At 30.6% G+C, this 20,437-nt stretch overlaps 2 protein-coding genes across 5 annotated transcripts; both read right to left on the bottom strand.

Annotated features, from left to right (window-relative positions):
* LOC111425770 (uncharacterized) lies at positions 1-902 on the bottom strand. The gene is made up of 3 exons (XM_023060009.2): positions 557-902; positions 244-505; positions 1-181 (listed from the first exon to the last, which is right to left on the bottom strand). Exons 1-3 carry the CDS (start codon positions 888-890, stop codon positions 85-87), a joined length of 693 nt encoding a protein of 230 aa, XP_022915777.1. The 5' UTR covers positions 891-902; the 3' UTR covers positions 1-84.
* Positions 903-939: 37 nt separating this feature from the next.
* LOC111425723 (Related to the N terminus of tre oncogene) lies at positions 940-20,367 on the bottom strand. 4 transcript variants are annotated; one of them, XM_023059943.2, is made up of 6 exons: positions 20,198-20,367; positions 18,954-20,120; positions 18,747-18,896; positions 13,896-14,211; positions 8,254-8,475; positions 8,085-8,198 (listed from the first exon to the last, which is right to left on the bottom strand). In XM_023059943.2, the coding sequence occupies exons 2-6, from the start codon at positions 19,893-19,895 to the stop codon at positions 8,164-8,166; spliced, it is 1,665 nt and encodes a 554-aa protein (XP_022915711.1). In that variant the 5' UTR covers positions 19,896-20,120; positions 20,198-20,367; the 3' UTR covers positions 8,085-8,163. The 4 variants fall into 4 exon arrangements, with proteins under 4 accessions (XP_022915710.2, XP_022915711.1, XP_071056477.1 ...); XM_071200376.1 differs by lacking the exon at positions 8,085-8,198 and adding an exon at positions 8,665-8,806 and having other exon boundaries at positions 8,358-8,475; XM_023059942.2 differs by having other exon boundaries at positions 940-8,475.
* Positions 20,368-20,437: the final 70 nt, after the last annotated feature.

Raw genomic sequence — 20,437 nt, 5'->3', positions numbered from 1 at the left:
GAAAGATAAAGAATTTATTTCAAACCAAATAATACAAATTTCTTTACAAAATATTAAAAATTAATACAAATTTCATTGATAATTTTATTTCCCAAATTTTTCTGGTCTAAACACAATGTTTGGAGGTGGCAAATGTTTATAATACCAATTACAAGCTTCGTGTTTAAATGGTTGACCAATTCTAGAACAAAAATAATGTTGTATTAAATTGATTAAATTGTTTTGTAGTAAAGAATTACATACAGGGAAAATTCTGATCTCCTCAAACATGGATCGCTTAAGCTTGGTGCAAAAAGCACGGGTGGTTCTTGCCATCGTTCTTCTTTGAATAAACCTTGTTCAGCTTCCGCTATATCTGGAATATCTTCTTTTCGTATCCCTAATTGAGTATGCAACCTCTGCATATGCTCAATTTTTTCCCTATCAATTTTCTTTTGTAATTTTCTTAATCGAAAGTCTTCCAAACAATCCAATTCGTATTTGTATGAGCGAGTATAAAATGATGCTAAAAATTATAATTTGATAAAACAAATTTTATTTCTTATTTTACTATTACTGTTTTTTTTGTATCTTGGATCATAATTTTCTTTTTCTTGGCTATATTTCCTGCAAACATCGTGAAGAAAATAATCATCTTCCCCCGGTTTTACAACCCATTCAGCTCGATCGTATTTTACCCACTTATCAACAACTTCAGGGTTAACTTCTTTGTATAGTACCTCAGGTGGTTCATCATGTACGGTTGGTGCAACGGGAACCACAAATTTGGCTATTTCAGGAAGGGTAACTCTTAATTGACCTTCGGGAGTAAATTCTCTACACGATAAAACATTCCCTGTTACGCGTTTTAAGGCGTAATCTTTCGGTGGTAAACTTGGATAAACAAACATTTCTCTTTTAAATTATGTTAAAAAGATAATAAAAAAGAAAACTTCAAAATGACTTCAAAGGCAATTTTATTAAGAAATTTAAACGTCATCCAATGACAAATTAACAATATACATATTATTCTTAGACTTAGAATAGTTATTTTTATTGCATATATCACTTCTAATTGTTACCCATTTTTTCAATAACTTTGTTGTTTAAAAGCCAACCATTCACCAACACAGTATAGTCTACTAAAAACTAAAGAAGTACATACAAAAAAAAGGAAATTATAAAAGAAAATAAATAAATAAGTGGATACTAGGAGATATCTTTGTTACTTAATACTGCGACATCGGAAAAATTGACTGTCCCTTATTATTAATCTTAAATCTTTTTTTCTTAAATTAGCGACATAATATAATCGATTTCGTTTCGTTTTATTACTAAATTATATTTCAACAAAATTTTGATCAGCGTTATATGTCGAAATTTAATAAAATCTAGTTCTAAGTTTTAGTAGTTTTAGACTTATGATCTTAGGAGATATAGGATCTTATGCTCATAGGATGATATTGGAAATAACTGCAATAACTCCTTCGCTCAAAAATTCTATCCTCAATGTGTATAAAGCACAAAGATTCAGGTAGATTCATGATAGAAAAGAAACGTCAATTGTTAATCGCATTTTTCTGTATATAAAAGCGCAGCATAGAAACTGCAATAAGTTTGTCAATGTCTCTTAGTGACTGATAGTTACTTTGAACGGTTCTTAATTTGTACCAATTACATTGGATAGTGTCCAATATCTCCCAAAACTCTCATTTAATATCTTCCAGTAATCGTTAACTCTAGCTAAATCAATAAGAGAAATTAATCAATTAAGTTGCAATCAAGAAGAACATTGGCAAAAAGTGCAATAACATCAAACCATATCAAGATTTTTTTAAACGACTTAAAACCTAGGTTAACTTTAAAACCTAGGTTAAAATATATTGCCAGATATTTTCAAAGATTGGTACACGAATTATCACTGCCCAACTGTGTTTCACTTTGATAAAGAAAATGAATTCATCTCAAAAACATTGCTGTTGATTACATGTTTCCCAACACAACAACTTTTTTTGTTACTAATGGACCAACTGTAATAGCAACCTTCAAAACTTCTTATCTTTGTAATACATTCACGAATATGTTAACAGTTTTAGACACATTATTGAAAATGATAAAAGGCTATTTGCGATCATTCGACGCTTTGAAAGATATTAATCACAAGAGGTTTCAACAATTTGCCAAAATTCATGTAAGATTTTGAAAAATTACAGGAAAATCTTATAAAAGGCAAAATCAGATCTGCAAGTGATGTGGAATTGGAAAATGTTGTACCTAAATGTGTTAAAACTTTTTAAAACTCTAGCTTCAACTCTCGAATGAAAAAGGAGAAGAATCATAGAAAACATTAAAAGTGGACAATCGGAGGAAGAAGAAAGTGAAGAAGAAACACAAAGAAATGAAAACAGCAGATTAAACACGTATCCTTTGAACTCTCAATTCATCCGTTAAGGATGAATTGAGAGTTTTGAACCACTTGGAATAACTGCGAACCATTTAGATAAATAACCAAGGATTACGAAGTAATTTTTAATCATTTTGAATAGTTATGCAACATTATAATTCCGTTTTGAACACATTTAGATGCAGTTTTGAATCAGTTATAGATCAATTTTAAATCATTTAGACAAATTTTCAAAGGATACTAACATTTTCAATCATTTTGAAGAATGGAGAATAGAAATAACCAATTTTCAACCATTTAGACAAGACTTTAATATTTAGCAACTACTTTTTGGTCATGTTGAACTACTTGAAATAGCTACGAACCAATTCTCAATTATTTAGACAAATTACCAAGGATTACCAAGCAATAATTAATCATTTTGAACAAATTTTGCAATGTTATAAATCCGTATAGAACAATTCTAGATGCAGTTTTGGATCGATTTTCAATTATGTAGGCAATTTTTCGAAGAAAACTAATATATTTTCAATCATCTAAAAAATGGGGAATAGATTTAATCAGTTCTTAACTATACTACAGTTACTAATGTTTGCGAACTAATTCTTGGCCATTTTGAACTTGTTGAAATAGTTACGCACCGATTCTTAATCATTTAGACAAATTACCAAGGATTACTAAGTGATTTTTAATCATTTTGAATAGTTATGCAACGCTCTAAATCCGTTGTGATCACTTATATATGCAGTTTTGGATCAACTTTAAATCATTTAGACAAATTTGTAAAGAATGCCAAACTTGTTAGTCATTTTGAAGAATGGGGAATAGAAATGAACCAATTTTCAACTATTTAGACAAGATTTTAATATTTAAAAACTACTTTTCGGTCATTTTGAACTAGTTGGTATAGCTATGAACTAATTCTCAACCATTTAGACAAATTACCAAGGACTATTAAGTACGTTTTATTCATTTTGAGCAATTTTGCAACGTTATAAATCCGTATAGAATAATTTTAGACACAATTTTAAATTATTTAGACAACTTTTCGAAGAACATCAACCAATTTTGAATCATCTTGAAAAATGAGGAATAGAAATTAATCAGTTCTCAAGTATTTAGACAAGATTTTAATATTTGCCAACTACATTTCGGGCATTTTGAACTTCTTGAAATAACTACGAACCGATTCTTAACCATTTAGACAAATTACCAAGGATTATTAAGTAATTTTTAGTCATCTTGAACAGTTTTGCAACGTTATAAATCAATTTTTGAGTTGTCAATAATTTTAGATGTAGTTTTGGATCAGTTATGGTCCAGTTTTCAATCACTTACATAAATAATTGAAGAATACTTAAAAGTTATTAAGCAAAAATGGAAACCATCAATGCGAAGTAATGGAAAGACTTTTGGAGTAATTTGGAGTAACACGGTAACTGTGAGACATAAATGAGACGGGTATTGAAATTAAGATTTATTCAGAACTATTAAGAATTTAAGAGTCATTGAATATTGCAAATTTGAGTTGTTCATACCCGGATCGTAATATTTTTCATTCATCAATTTATGATGATCAAGTCATTTAATCAATTTATGATGGTCAATCGTAGTGATCAAGATTATAGACAAATTCACTCGGCTAAAAACTTATTTAAAAAAATTATTTTTCAACAAAAGCCATATTGCGATTGGATAAATATCCTGCAGATACATATTGATTCAGAATTACAACAAAGAGATATTGGAAAAACATGCGTAGCATTTTTCCTCCAAATGTTACATGTGTTTCTCGGCCAATAGACCAAGGTGCGCATCAATGCAAGAAATGATTTTAACTGCTCATAAAAAAATTACCAGATTATGGGTGATGATGTTGATTTTAATAATACAAAAGCAATTTTTTAATTTTTTCAAGTAAATTCTGTGGGTTGAGAAACAATCCGGACCATTTGGACCAATTTTTTCCAACTTCTCAACCTTTACTTCAAACAGGTTCGGGCTTGTATCTGATCGCACAAAACTCTTAGGTACTTTGGTCAGAAACAGAAGAACATTTATTATTTCCATCATACTGTAAAATGTAATCCAAGAAATTTGATCAATATCAGGATTTGCTATCCTGATAAAGAAGGAGATAACTACCAATCAATAAGAAGCACAAATAAATCGGCAGCATCTTCTTAATAACACTGGCTCCAGAATTTTAAATTCAATCAATATCCACAAATAACCAAAATCAAAATGTAACGCTCATTACTAATTGGAGTTGTGGCTGAGCATGAGATTAGGCCCTATATAAGCAAGTTATAAACCAGGAACTAAGTTATGCTTATAAGTCAGGATATAATTTCGTATAATTGAAATGATCCATCCATTTTCCACTAGATTTTTATTTTGCAAAGAAACTCTAAGGCCCAGTTTTACCATCCTCCTTATAAACTATCTAGGAAATAGTTCCCATGGTTACAGCGGTTTTAAGCAGTCTCATTGGCTAACAGCTGGATTTATCTATCGGATAAATTTATCAATAGACCTCAAGAACTCGTTAAAATTAATCGTGAGTTGATCACACAGGTTAAAATGTTGTATTTAGGCCCACTTTTACCACCTCTTGATAAATTTATCCGGTAGATAAATCCAGCTCTTAGCCAATGAGAGTGCTTAAAACCGCCGTAACCATGGCAACCATCCTCTAGATAGTTTATCAGGAGGATGGTAAAAGTGGACCTTAAGAAATTTGCTATAACAGAATGATTTCAGGATTTGACAAGGCAATGAATAAATAGCGGTGTAAAAACAGCATGTAGATTTTTTTCTAAAACGAAAATTTTAGAGGAAATATAAAGTGTTGACGAAAAATTGGTTTATAAATTTGTTATCATACTGCAAGTTGCTATTCGTAAGGATATTTTGACATTCCGCTTTATGTCTTGCAAACCGTCCATAACGTTTTAATTTATGGCAAAGAAACCGTTGAGAAATCAATAAGATGTGGATAATTAAGTGAAGAAGCTTGGGAGGTGCAATATAGAGTTTTAGATCTAGATATGTTAATTTCTGTGCTCATAACATCGGATACTTTTAGATCCAGTATGAGGACAAAAGTAAGACTTTATCTTTTTATCATCCTATACATGTCTCAAAATCCCTAAGTTTTTCAGTCTGGTCGGAGGATAAATACAAAATTTTAAGGTTGACATAGAAAACATAACATGTTATTCCCTTGATAGTTTTAAAATCGATGCGACGGTAATCACTGAGGAAAATGGATGAAGAATGCTCATTCCACTATGCACAGAGCAACTATGCGTTGTATTCAATGACTAGAAATTCACTCTAAGAGATAGTCCCAAATATACTGTTCCGTGTAAGTTGAGACTTTTACTACCTTCAAGGTAGAGAACCCTATCAATGTTGTTTCCACGCTCTTACACTTTGGATTGAAAAATTGGATCCAATTGGATAGAAAATTTTTGAATGTCTTTCCTGTAATTCAGAAAAGTATATAAAAACAACTAAACAGGCCATATTTAAGTAGTACGAAACAAGAATCTTAATGATGTTGAAAAAATGATCCAATTTATTAAGCAGTCTGAACGCAATGTTACAGCTGATACTTAGGTCAGTGCTGTAAGTTTATTGCAAACACTATCAGAAAATCAAACTATTTTTCGTTGGCACTTTCAGAAAAAATAAATGGGTACCTTCTCTAAGCAGACCTGACGTGATAATCTGCCATAATAAAACCAAAATGAGTATCGACATTATGACCAAAATCTGGGCACACAATAAGTATTTTAAAGACACCAAAAGATAACCGGTGATGCTATCACTTCTGCACATTTTAGGGAACCACATACTATATTTAAGAAACCTTTTCCTCAAACAATAAGATAGGGAACTACTAGAACTTGGGAAGGAAGAATATTTTATTGGATCTTCTTAAACTTAGTATAATTACCATGAAAAATTTGGTTTGAAAAGTACATCTAAATTTATTTATGATTACTGATAACATTCTTTTAGCTCCAGAGCAGAGAAGGAGTAATAAAAACCCTCTAATAAAGTGTACCTATCATTAAGAACCATCCTGTATGTTAAAAATTGTAAATTTATATATTAAAATTTGGGTTTAAATTCCCCAATTTACTAATTACAATGAATAATTTTAGTAATCAAGCGAAACGAAATTGACTATTTCATTACAAACATCCTGGCTAAATAAACATGCATTTTATTTATTATCATTTGGCCTTATTTTCTCTTATTCAAACTCAGAAATCTATCTTCGATAAAAATCTTAAAACATTTCCAACTTTTTTTTTAAACACCTCTTTAAAGTTATATTTTTTAGTTTTAAGCTGATTATCTTAACATTACTTTGAGTTTACAAATAAACTACATTGTGTCTTCATAACATTGTATGGCACAAAAAAAATGCTTTAGATTGCTATTACGTAGACAGTAAGCTACAGAATAAATTCCTTTCTTTTTTAATTTACATTCAATAAAAAAATAAACGAAAAATATATTTTATTTGAAATGGAATGAATGACGTTCGAGCGGCAAGAATTTCTTTTTTATTTTCTTACAACATCATGGAAATGATACTTTAAATGTAATAATATCAATTTTTAATGCATTTTTTTTTTCATTGAAACTGAGCACCCAGTATAAATATTTTTAGATATTCTTTATTTTTTTTTTGTGAGCTTTTTTAACAAGAAAATGGTAACATTTAGAATGAGAACGTCGTTCTACAATGACTCACAGGGACGGTTTCTCTACCTTTTTACAGTTTTACTTACTAAATTACTAAGTTTTTCTGTTTCTAGTATTATTAGTTTTTACATCCGTCCCTGATTTTTTATTTATCCTTTTTTATTATGTATAGGCTGAATTCTTTTATTAACAATTGACGCAATGATGAAATGCACCATAAGAATTCTATGAATTCTTTGAATAAATTGTTAGTAGTTACGTTTTTTTTTGGAAACCTAAATTTAATAATAATAATAATAGGAAGGAAAAAAATGCGAAAAATAACGATAATACAATACAGTTTGTTGTATATACATCGACTAAAACGAAAAAAGCTTTCATTGTTATTGTATTAACAAAATTATTTTTGAGTTTTAATTTTTAGATGACTTATTGTTTTCTTTGTTACTTTTTTCCATCTAGAACGATGAAACACTTACCTGATTATTACAATAGGACCTAAAAGTTTTACATGTATTTATAATATGCATATAAAATGAGTGTTTAAAGTTATAAATAATTTTATTTTAATTAACTTAAGTAATAAAGATTGGAGAATCTAATTTGTTGGTGTTCATATTTGTATCAACTAATCAATATCATCAATTCGATTTGGATGATTTAAAATGTTTTATAAACACTCACTTTATATACAACATCCAAAGAAAAAGAAATTTTTTAGTGTTTACTTAATCTACATAATTTTTTACACACACTACCCTCCCTTTTACATTATTACATTACAATATTTATAATATCTTTAAAAACTCTTCGTTTTGTTTATTATTTATAATTTTTTTCGTCAAATAATTATTATTCAAGGTCCACTTCGGGACTTTCAAGATGAAAGGTTTTGAACTGACCATGTTCGACTAAAGGTGTGGCCAATTCATCGTTATCGATTCGAATCCGTATCCGATTATCTGGAAATGCGTAGGGTAAACTGCGGGTTAAATCGCCGTTCTGCGGGCTGGCGACTGGTGTCTCCACTGATGTTGAATAGGGTACGTAGATTCTTAAAACATCCGGACTGGGATTGTGTGGAGTCGCCCTGGGGGTAGAGTGCGCGCTGAGAACCTTTTGAAGCGTATTCGGTAATCCAATACCTGATCCGACGGAACTGCCACCTCCGACGGAATTATCCGACATGTTACTGTGCGTATCCAAGCTGTTGTCGTGCGCTTGAGATCTTGTGATGGTCGAGAATGCAGATAAATCAGCCGTCGAAGTGACGCTAGTATCGGCTAAAGATCTTCTTGAACCAGTGTGTTCGCAATCGAGTAACGAACTAGCGTCATCCATACTTGGGTCGAATGAAAATTTTGAACCTAATTATAAAAATGTTGAGGTTCGTAAAGTTAATAAAACGTTAAATATTTTTTTGTGTGGGATAAAAAGTGCAAAGTAAGGGATGATAATTTAAAAAATGTTCTTATTTACGTAGAAATGTAACATTAGAAGTAAAATACACTTTATTACTATTAGACTTGGGTAAAAAATGCGTAAAGATTGTGTACTTAGACTTATCCTTCCTCTTCAAATTGAATAGTAAAGGTTTCTTCGGTTGGGAATAATTGTATTGGGATGGAAGAAAATTGTCTTCGGTTTGGTTGGATTTTTCGGAATTATTTGGGTTAGAAACACAAGAAGAAACATCGTCTAAAGATTAGAAAAAAAATGGGGCGGTTAATTTCGTGCTTTTGGGGCACTCACACATACCAATTTTATAATTGCATTCGATGCGTTCCATTCAAATGCTGATTACTGGCAAAACTAGAATAATAACACGCTTTGTTTTACACTCGATTGCAATTTAAACATTTTTTTAAAAAAGCCAAAATTGTGCAAATACTTTTTATACTAAAAAGCATATATACAAGAAACAAAAAATTTTATTACACACAACTATTAGTTGAATGAAAATGATCGTTCCATAAAAACCGTTTTAGAAATTATGATTATTCACATAAATGAGTGATAAAAAAATTATAAAAAGCATGAGAGAGTAAAGGGTGCTACCAAAAACCAAATAAACAAAGAATTTTGTACGAAAATTTGTTTTATATTAGATGTGAGTACAAAGTAAAAAAATAATAATTAAATCTTACATTTAGCTAAATAGACGACTAATTAAAATGTAAATAAATCACATTTGCGTGCAGGATCGGGGTCTGCATGCAACCAAAATTGAACGTTAAATGTATTTACAAGTGAAAAGGGGGTGGTGAAAACTTTTCAAACATACATGCCTTAAATACTATATACAAGTGTTTCAAAAGTAGTTTATCAATCTGAAATATAAAAATTTAAATAAGTTAATTGAAATAAAAAATTTCTTTTTTTTGGAGATATTTAATGCAAATTTTGAATAAAATTGTTTAGAAGCTTGATGTATATGTCTTATCTAAATCAATTCTGGCAGTGTAATAAATTGGCAAAAGACCCAGGGTAAGGGTCAATCTCCTATCTTCGCTATTTACAATTATCATATTTGCAGTTTAACGCTGAGTTAAACTGTTTTTTATTTGAAGTTATTTTTGGAGAATCAGACTCAAAAATGGAGAGTGAACAATAAAAACAACTTTAATGCAAGTAGAGAATGGATCAATAGATTTAGAAATAGATATTCGTCGATAAAAGTGGATGATGGATGACGAAAACAGCTCTAGAAAACAGACAAATAACTTTTTTTGCTTGAAAAACCAATATAAGTGAACTCCCAGTTAAACACTGTGAGGTGCATACATCACTAAACAAATAGTGCCTGGATAATTCCCACTCTTATCATGAAATGGTTAGACAAGTGCTGTGTTATTCAAGTGAGGAATTTTAAAGTACACACAATATTTCATACCTCGCATTAGAAATACTAATAAGCGATGATTGGAAGATTATAACTATGTTTCTACACTTCTCTTGTCCAAGCTATACACTAAAATACGATACGTTATCCAAAATGTATTATCTGAAAACTTTATTGGCACATGTTTAATTTTTCGAGCAAGCAAACATTTCATAATTCTGAAGAATATTGCTATTAAGGATGTAATATTCCTGCTTTCCCAATTTTTGAGATAAGCTGTCGTACGAACAACAGATAAATAGAGTGTCAGAATGTCTGTTCTACCAAAAACTATGTTTCTTTTTTTATTTAAACAAATTTACATTAATTTGCGGCTCATTAAAATGGAATGTTAAGTTAAAAAGAAATGAGCATTTTCAACATTTTCTGCTCTTAATCAAGGTTCTAAAGCTGTTTACGGCATTTGTGCTATATATGGAGAGGGTGTATAGCTAAAAGATCCCCTTGTGACTGGTACTAAGTTCAAAAATGGAAATTTTGGAAACATCGATGAAGAGAAATTGAGAGAAAGCGGAAAGTTCCCATACTGATATAAAGAAGTATCTTCTCTCAATAAGTAATATTCAGAAGTGTAGAGAATGGATTGCGCATGCTTTAACTGATAATAAATGCACCATAAGAATTCTATGAATTCTTTGAATAAATTGCTAGTAGTTACGTTTTTTTTTAAGTTAAAAAAAAGTTAAAAAGAAATGAGCATTTTCAACATTTCCTTCCTTTCTGCTCTTAATCGAGGTTCTAAAGCTGTTTACGACATTTGTGCTATATATGGAGAGGGTGTATAGCTAAAAGATCCGCCTATGACTGGTACTAAGTTCAAAAATGGAAATTTTGGAAACATCGATGAAGAGAAATCGAGACATAGAAAGCGGAAAGCTCCCATACTGATATAAAGAAGTATCTTCTCTCAATAAGTAATATTCAGAAGTGTAGTGTATGGATTGCGCATGCTTTAAGTGATAATAACAAAAAATAATGAGACACAATCTTTGCCGGTTTGCTTAACTCGTTACTGTTCAACTCATAGACACAAGTAACGATTTCTTTACCTAATTGTTATTGGCAATGAAAATTGGTGCATCTTAATTAATAAGAAGCAGCACAGGAATGGCTTAGTTGTGCGTATGGTAGGACTGGGAACGGATTATCCATTACGAATTGCTTGAACGAAACCGAACGGTCAACGGAACTCTATGTTCAACAGATGGAAATAGCCGTGTAGAATTATCATATCACCAATTAAGCCATTGAAACGTATGGCTAGAAAGTGCTGCCACATCAAATTTCCACATCTTTCAAATGCTTTGCCCGGAATATCGTTTAATACTGATATGCAGAATTGAGAACTTGGTTGAAAGAATTTTTCGGAAAATGGGTGATTTTTATTAACGAGATATAAAAAACTTTGTTAGACATTGGGAAGGAGTTGTAAACAGCAAGGAAGAACAAATTAGTTTTTAATTTTTATTAAATAACCCCAATATTATTTATTGCCAATACATATATTTCCCTATTCAATAAGAACGATTCTATTGATGCCACAATAAATTCAGACGTTGAAGAAGTGGATCTTTTTTATTCACAAGAATTAGGTGAAATCTGAGTTATGCAACAGAAAACTAAACATTCTCATCAACGCTCACAATATGAAATAACTGAATGGTATGTTGGAGATGGAGACTATTTACCATTAGATAGCGATTACAATTCTGCGATGAGCAAGTTGAATGAGCTGAACCTCAAATGAATCATGAAGAAGCTATTCGAAATTTCAGTAATCGCAGTTACAGCTGTAAATCTTTTTCAGACACTCCTACGAAGATATTTCTAAATTTACTGCAAAATAGATAATGGACCAGATTGATTTTCAAACAAATTTGAACACGCTACAAAAAAATGGTGGCAGCACCAATTTTGTGCCAAAAAAGATTTTTGGTTGTTGCTTACTACTTTGCATCTCAATCACAATAAATTACAAAATTAGTCCCCTGCTCAACATATCATCTGAAATTTGTATCGCATCATTGAAACCTAGTGAACATCAATCAACTGATGAATCAATGATAACGTTCTAAAACCTATGAAGTTAAAAGGCTTAGGTGCGAGCTGAGCGAAGTTTCCAGATTATATTGGAACGAACAGTCGAGTTGTGACGACAAACTTAATTGGTAAAAGCACACAATTTACTCACAGAATTTATCACAGATTAATACTGGATCAATAGAAGATGGCTCAAATTCAAGAGGATGCTTGCCCCTTTATATCTTATCTGTATAACTAATGCATAAGACATGAATTTTTGGTATTTTCTAGATGCTTGCATTTAAATGCATTAATTTTATTTCGAGAAAGCAACACAAATGAGATACCATTGAAGATGTTTCGTCTTGCAAATAGTCTAATTGGTGCTGCACCAGAGAAGATAAGACATGGTAGGAAGCCAAAAGTATAAAAAATGTGTGCCTAAGAAGTAAGGTATGATAAATAAGCGCATAGATCTGAATGGGAAAGCTCTCTCACTTGCAATATTATTTTTTATTGATCCACAGAAAGTAGCTAGGTGTAATATAACGCTAACCACATCCTGGAAATAAGATAATCAGAAGTAAAATATTTTTAATTTTATCCTCATAGGGTTAAAGTAAAATACTTAAAACAAAAAGTGCTTTTTAAAACAAACCATCCTATGATAGCGCTATGAGAGTTTATGTAACTCTAATACTTTAACTTTGTTAATAAATTCAAAATCCTGCAATCTGTATAATGTGTTAGCGAAACATGCCCTTTAGTGTCTAAATGTGGATCAAGTTGTCACTGACGTTACCTTCAGTTCTGTGTTTGATACTATCCTTACAAAAATACTACCTACTCTATGTTGGCATCCATACTGAAGAGATCAAAAATATTCCAAGACAAAAATTGCGTCTCATATTTGAATTATTCGATTCCAAAATGGTTTTAAAGAACTTGCAATTCTTTGCATTCGAGTTCTGAAAAAAATTCATATTCTGCTTTACTGTATTCGAAACCAAAATCAAATACTCGATTTTAAATCATCAATTATGAATGATTAAATTGAGATTTTTTTCTGGAATTCGAATTCATTCTTCAATTCCAGTATTCGAAAACTTCACCACTATTTTTTATATAAAAGTTATTAAACATTGATCAATTACTTATTAGTTACGATTATTTTAAATAAATACTTACAAGACTTCAGTTTGACATAATACTTTTGAAACACTGTATACAAACGATTTTTGGTGTTTAGAAACGGATTTTGATAAATTCTTTTTAAGTACCGTTTCGAAACTTTTTAAAAATCATTAAAAAAGATTATATTTTACAAAAAAAATAATAATTTTTTTATCCAAATACTGTTAACATCAACCTAACCCAATATATACAAAAAAAAAGTAATAAATTAGCAAAAAAAAGAACGTTTTTTCGAATACATAAGTACTTAATTTTTTTAATAAAAATAATTATACTTTTATGTAATATTTTCTGGGATATAAACTGTTTGTACTATATTATTCGTAATTTTTCATTATAAGGCAAAGCTTTGGTAAAGTTATATCTATCATTTTTTATAAATATAAATTAGCTAAGCAAAAAAATTAAAATATCTTAAATAATCCCTTAAAATCATCACCATTCTAACCTAACCAAAATCAGTTTAAAAAGGAAAAACTTTTTACAAACACAAAACACGAAAGAAGAAAGAAAGTCTGTGCTTTTCTTTAAAGAAAATTGAAACATTTCACAATCTAGTACATTCAATAACAATGCTACTACTGTTGGTGCTTTCACAAACGCTAGTATCACTAGCAAGTGATATCCGACCGAAACTACTCGCAACGGAAATACTATCAATATCTGTACCTGCGTTCCCAACGGATTCCCCGCCGGTAGACGCCTGCGATTCACGACTTTCTTCCATTGACTGCCGAGCCTGTTCCCTTCGTAACAAAACCAATTCGTTCGTTTCTTTTTCTTTCTCCGAGAACTTCTCGAGTCGATGCCCAACTATTTGTTCGAACGTCGGCTCGATGAAGATGCCGAAGGGTCGATTGGGTAACTCTTCTTTACTGGCAGGCGGAGGCAAGTCCAGTTTAGATTTTTTAAGTTCATCCATCGACCTTTCCAACATTTGTATCACAGCGTCCTCGTCGTATAGAAAATCTTTGTACAATTTCACCTATTAAAAATACAATTAAATTATACAATAGTAATATGGAGGTTTTTAATTTTCTCGGTACAATTGATTGAAACAGATATTGGACTAAAAAAGGATTATAAAAGGAAATATTCTATATGACACAATTAACATTTAAAATTGTTAACATTTATCATTAAATTAAAGCACAAATTATAATTTTACTTTCATTATAACTCATTTACGCATTATATATCTTATGATCGCCATTATCAAATTTATACAAGAGGAGAAACCTGTTCACTATTAAGAGCATCTGGAAAATTAGTTCTATTGAAATTATTTGAAAATTATATGAAATATTAAAAATTTTTTTTAATACTATGTAAATATTATATTTATGTAGAAAAATATCTCTAAACATCGATCCACTTATTATATTTTTAATTTATTCAAAATATTGGATAATGTGCACCAACTTTAAATACATCTGTTTTAAAGTTAACTGTATTGTTTACATTTTTCAATAATCAAAGATAAAAGGCAAAACAAAAATGCGAATACTGCTGTCAAGTTTAAGTGACAAAATGTTTTTGTTTTTAAAATTAATTATACCTAGCCAACTATTAAAAAAAAACGTAGTTACCTTGCATCACTCATTCGCGCTTGTGGGGATTTACAAAATATTTTTTTGTGGCTAAACCGTTCACCCAACTGAAATTTTGTAAGAGAGATAATAGTTTCTAAATTAAAGTAACTATTCAGAAAAATAAAATGGTAGTGTTTGTACAGGGAGTTAAAAAGATATGGATGCATAATTTATTGTTACAAAGTTTTTAAACACCCTATAATTTTCGAAATTAGAGTTTATTCCACAAATAGCTGTAATCTACTGATACAAATGCATGACCAAAAAATGAATAAAATCTATCGAGGATTTTTCGACTTATTTAAAAAAAAATTAAAAAACATATTATTTTTAAAGCCCTCTAGCGGCTAAACTAAGCAATTTTGTATATAGATAAGTTGAGTTAAATCATCATATTTTTAGTCAAGGTACTTGTGGTCTTGCGTTGTACACGTCATTTCCGGACATCTGTATATCGATTCTAAGTTCTCTCTAGCATTTTTATGTGAATCTAGTATTTTGGGTTTTTCAAAGTTGAATTTATGACTAAGGGTAACTAAGGTAAACTGTTTAAAAAAATGAAGTTATGGTACATCAAAATTTCGAAAAGTTAACGTACAGTAAGTAAAGTGACCAAACGATCTAGACAGCCGTTCTCGGCATCAAAACATACTCCATCATGTTGCTTAAACATGTTCTCAATTCTAAATTGATATCCCAAAAATCGAGTGTTCTCTGATTTTTTTTGAAAAAAAAACGTCTGCTGGGGCATATTTTTCTAAAAAAATTCAAATAATTCGAAAACGGCCGAATCAAATTGCAAAAAGTAAAGTTACTTATAAACCTTGAAAACAGACAAATCCAAATATATGAAAATATACAGGCTGTTCCATTTAAAAAAATAAAGTAGGTGGCGACTTCCGGTATAATCGGAAGTGCTAGAAATATGAAAATATTTTAGTCGAAAAGAACGCAATTGATAACATCTAAGCCTGAATTCTCAAATTTTTATTTTGGCCAGAATCCCAGAAACGTTTAATGACCAGTCTCGCTGAGACATCCTGTATATTTATCAGTAAAATTTATCACTCTATTAGTTTTACGTAGCTAATTATATTTGTGTTGGATCTCATTTATATCATTTGTAAGTTTTTTGTTTTTATCTCTGTTATTATTATTGGTTTTACTTACAAGGGAAGTGTCACGACTGTGTCTCACCGATTTCGATGAAATTTGGTATATATAGTCATAGAATGGGCCAAAATAAGGTTCGCACATTTTTTTATACGTGCGGTAAAAGCCCCTGGGGCGAGTTATAGGGGTTGAAAATTTTGAGAAAAACTACGTTTTAATAAAATTAAATAAAATAAATTTACGTAAATTTTTGAAAATGGTTATAAAGGTTATAAATTAGGGGTAGCTTTTTGTTTATATATCGAAAATGAAAGCTGCTATCGTAATTCGTTAAATGTAGTATTGTTTTTTTTTTTAAATCTATCTATATCGATGTTCCCCGATGTGAACTACCCTCATTTTCTTTAAATAATAGATATAAAACTACAAGATAAATATTTTATTTATTTATGAGTTAAAAAGCAACTGACAAAAAAATGGTTGATTATACCAAAGAAGTTTATTTTATATTAGTAATTGACGTTTTTTAGGTTCAATATTAAACTTATTTTTATTCTACATAGTGTTGTGAAAAATGAAAGTCGTGGAAAAAATGTTTTAAACATAAGGATTTTTTGCACCATACACATGTTATGACCGCTATATCCCCACAGATATCACACATTGGCTTTTCACTCAAAAAGCAAACTTTCACGGGATTTTCAAAATGGTCTAGTCTCTCCTCTATACAGGTGTCCCGTATCTTCCGCACAGAGCATTATACGGTTGTAGGATACATTATTCTGAAGCGATCTTTCTAATAAAATCGGTGCCATCCTCGGCCGGTCCGCTACGCCGATGATAACTCGTTTCCCACGTATACTCACCAATAGATTCGACAAGGAAAGAGAAATGAACTTTTTCTGTGTATTAAAGTCGTCCGTTATTGGACGTCGTTAAACTTACGTTAAATTTATTTGAAAAATCGCTTCAGAATAACGTATCCTATAACCGTATAATGCTCTGATGCGGAAGATACGGGACACTCTGTATAGCCACTTGCAAACCATGCGTATTTAAAAACATTTATAAACCGTGGGGAAGACAACTGGTTATGCTTAGGGATTGCAATTTTAATATATTATCCCTCTGATGTAAATTGACATCATACTGGTAAAGAATAATCTGATCAGAGAAACTTCTAATAAAATTTTTCCATATTCTGAAACCAAATACATCTAGGGGCTGTATTTGACCTGTTGTCCCTGCAGGTATAGATAAATGTTTAAAATGAGTATCTGACGGAGTTATTTCACTAATAACTTCAGGTCAATGGCTACTGCAAGAATCTAATAATAATAATGATTTAGAACCAGTATTTGGAAAATATACATTTTGTAGCCAATTTTTTATGTGTTCTGAAGTTAACTTTCTGAGTTTTGGTGCCAAAACGTATATATTGTCTGCCGTAAACATTGTAGTTGCTACCTTATTTATCTAGTAGTTTTATATTTATTATTTAAAGAAAATGGGGGTAGTTCACCTGGTGGAACATCCATATAGATAGATATTAAAAAAAACAATACTACATTTAACAAATTACGATGGCAGTTTTCATTTTCGAGATATAAACAAAAAACTACCCCTAATTTGTAACCTTTATAATCATTTTCAAAAATTTTTACTTCAAATATAAATCAAACACAGCGTCAAATTTCGCTGTGATCGACAGGTAACGCCCGGGATAGAATTAATTTTTAAGGGGGTGGTTAACCCCAACAACCCCTAAATGGTGTATTATGCCTTATTTTACACTTAACATTTTATTGTGCGATTAATTTACGGTTTTGTTTAAAGTATTTTCAAAATACCCGAGTTTAAAAAACACTTAACTAATATTTTTGAATGCACTACAAGTATATTTAACGTCATCAAAATCGATAGGGTGGTTTTTAAATAAACCCGAAAAAGTAGGGGTAGTTCGCCCCTTTTAACCCTCTCGTATATGTATGATACATCAAAAGAAAGCTCTTTTAAAATGAATACAGCTACAATTTACGAAATTTTGATAGCACTTTTCGTTTTCAAAATATAAGTAGAAACGTACTTTTTCTCCAAGCTTTCAACCCCTATAACTCGCCCCAGGGGCTTTTACCGCACGTATAAAAAAATGTGCGAACCTTATTTTGACCCATTCTATGAGTGCATCAAATTTCATCGAAATCGGTGAGACACAGTCGTGACACTTCCCTTGTTAGAAAATGTAGTAAAATCAATTCCTTATTTTTAATTTTACTTATATCGAATTTGTAGAGTTTATATTTGATGGTCTGTCATTTCATATATGAATGATTATTATTATCATTTCAATTTTTTCTTGGATATTAAGTTTCAAATTATTTTCAGTTATTCTAGATATTATTTTGAAATATGGTTTTTAATTATGTTTATTAACCAATAAGTTTGTTTTATTTCTAAATTTAAAACTTTTTTTATTGAAATTATCATATAGAAGGAATTTACATTTTGAATAATCTTTATAAAAGAGATTAACTCTGTTTTGTGTATGTTGGGAAATATGCTTTGGTACAATATTTCATTTTTTTGAACTTTTAAGAAAGTTTAACTTTGCTCTTGCACTTATCTGTTTAATAGGTTTTAATAAGGAATCACATTTAACACTTACAATAGAATTTGAATGATGGGAATGTTTCCAAAAAGGTCATAATTGACGTTTAATTAATAAACGAAATTAAGGAGGTAACTTTGTGTGTTTCAATCAATTGTACCAATAGAATTAAAAAAAAAATCTAATTAATTTCATAAGAATAATTACTTGAATAAATTGGGTTATTGAATCCATATCTTTTAATTTCATTAAGCTACGTTTATGCATCTTAAGAATTGTATAAGCCATAGCTGTTATAACTCTTTCACCATCTAACAAATAAATATCCCATATCCGAAGACATAAATTAAAAGGAACCTATAATAATAGAAATGATTTATAAACAAATATAATAAAAAACAAAAAAAAACATACCCTTTCAACAAAACAAACAAAATACCATTTCAGAGAATACAAAATAGCATCCAAACCATGTTTATCAAGATGATTCTTTAATTTTGGCATAAATTTCGTTAAAATTCGATCATGATGTTCTAAAAATCGATTTAATTTTGGAAATCCTTCTTTATACAATCCATGCATTGCATATTTTGACTCTGATAAGAGTATATGTAGCGCCCAAAATGCATCTTCTTCGTCCATATACATAAGTAAAACGGCTGCAACCCCAGACATCCCTTGGCAATAACCAACTTCAGAGTTGTACATGGCATAAGCGGTTAGAACGTTAAAAAGTGATTGTTGTTTGGTGCTATAACGTTCTCTAAACGAAATGTGCTCCCTAAATTGTCTATTTACATCAGAATCGATTTGACGGGCATCAGTAGAGTATTTTCGCGCTAATTTTAACATACGTTCGTATTCCCCATGTTTTTCCGATTTATGTTTCCCCACATTTAATAATTTACACCAAACTTGAGATCTTAACGAATTAGGAATACCTTTATAAACTCTCCTGTGTAATTTTTCTTTATGAACAGATTCCCATTCATTAACTCTTTCCATAGATTTTAAATGTTTATTGTTTTTATTACTCGCTTTTAAATCATTAATTTTCCTCATTTTCCCTTTATCCTCTTTCTCTTTTAACTTTTCATTCTCCTCCCACGATTTCAACATCTTCATCCATTTTTTGATACGTTCTAACTCAATCTGTTCCTTTTTAATTTCATGCGAGTCTTTGGAAGGTAGTGGTTTATCGTGCATAAAACCATACCTGTCCGTGACATGGTAAACTTCAAAATGTGGGTCTTCCCAGGGATCAATTTCGGCACCCTCCGCTCTACCCAACTCATACCTCTTGAAGATTTTCTCGCGCTCCTCGGCCGATCTCTTCAATAAATCCTCCTCATTCATCCCATGAATGGTACAAAAATACGCGGTCTCTTAATACTTCATCTTCGTTCAGCACCAAAGTCGTTCATTTAAATAGGCCATTGGGTCAAAGGCTGTTCAACTCGTCAAGCGCCTAAACATCGACGATTCGAATCGTGATGAAAGCGCTTAAACTCGCCGGCTAATTGAACGAATTAACCGCGTATTTACGCCGGGGGCAACAAAATTTATCTTATTAGATGACATCTGTCAAACGTCAAACGCCACATGAACTTTAACACCCCCTTTTATGTTTTAAATAAATGTTTGAATCAAATACTTACCCAAACGCAATTAAGAATTGATGAACACTTTTTTGAAGATTAAATATGAACTGAAATTCTGTATTTGAAGAGGGATTGTTTATTTTTTCAAATTAGTTTTTATAGACACAGAACGAAAATATTTTTAACGAGATATGCCAAACCTTAAACTACCGCATTCCTGCAATACCGACTGACACATTTTTCATTTTATAGGAAAAAATTTTTATTTCAGTCTTTAAAATTAATTAATAATAAAAT

The sequence above is a fragment of the Onthophagus taurus genome, chromosome 1 (assembly GCF_036711975.1).
Source record: "Onthophagus taurus isolate NC chromosome 1, IU_Otau_3.0, whole genome shotgun sequence".
NCBI classification, from domain to species: Eukaryota; Metazoa; Arthropoda; class Insecta; order Coleoptera; family Scarabaeidae; genus Onthophagus; species Onthophagus taurus.
This window is presented reverse-complemented; position numbering and strand designations above follow the sequence as displayed.

Bases quoted from the DNA above. Each gene is read 5' to 3' on its own strand.
- LOC111425770 (XM_023060009.2), bottom strand. From the start codon at position 890: ATGTTTGTTTATCCAAGTTTACCACCGAAAGATTACGCCTTAAAACGC. The intron at 506-556 runs GTAATAGTAAAA...TATAATTTTTAG, and splicing joins TCCAAGATACAAAAAAAACA to CATCATTTTATACTCGCTCA. The intron at 182-243 runs GTATGTAATTCT...TTTTTGTTCTAG, and splicing joins AGGAGATCAGAATTTTCCCT to AATTGGTCAACCATTTAAAC.
- LOC111425723 (XM_023059942.2), bottom strand. From the start codon at position 19,895: ATGAATGAGGAGGATTTATTGAAGAGATCGGCCGAGGAGCGCGAGAAA. The intron at 18,897-18,953 runs GTATGTTTTTTT...CTATTATTATAG, and splicing joins TTGTTTGTTTTGTTGAAAGG to GTTCCTTTTAATTTATGTCT. The intron at 8,476-13,895 runs GTACAGATATTG...TTTTATAATTAG, and splicing joins GGAATCCGTTGGGAACGCAG to GTTCAAAATTTTCATTCGAC.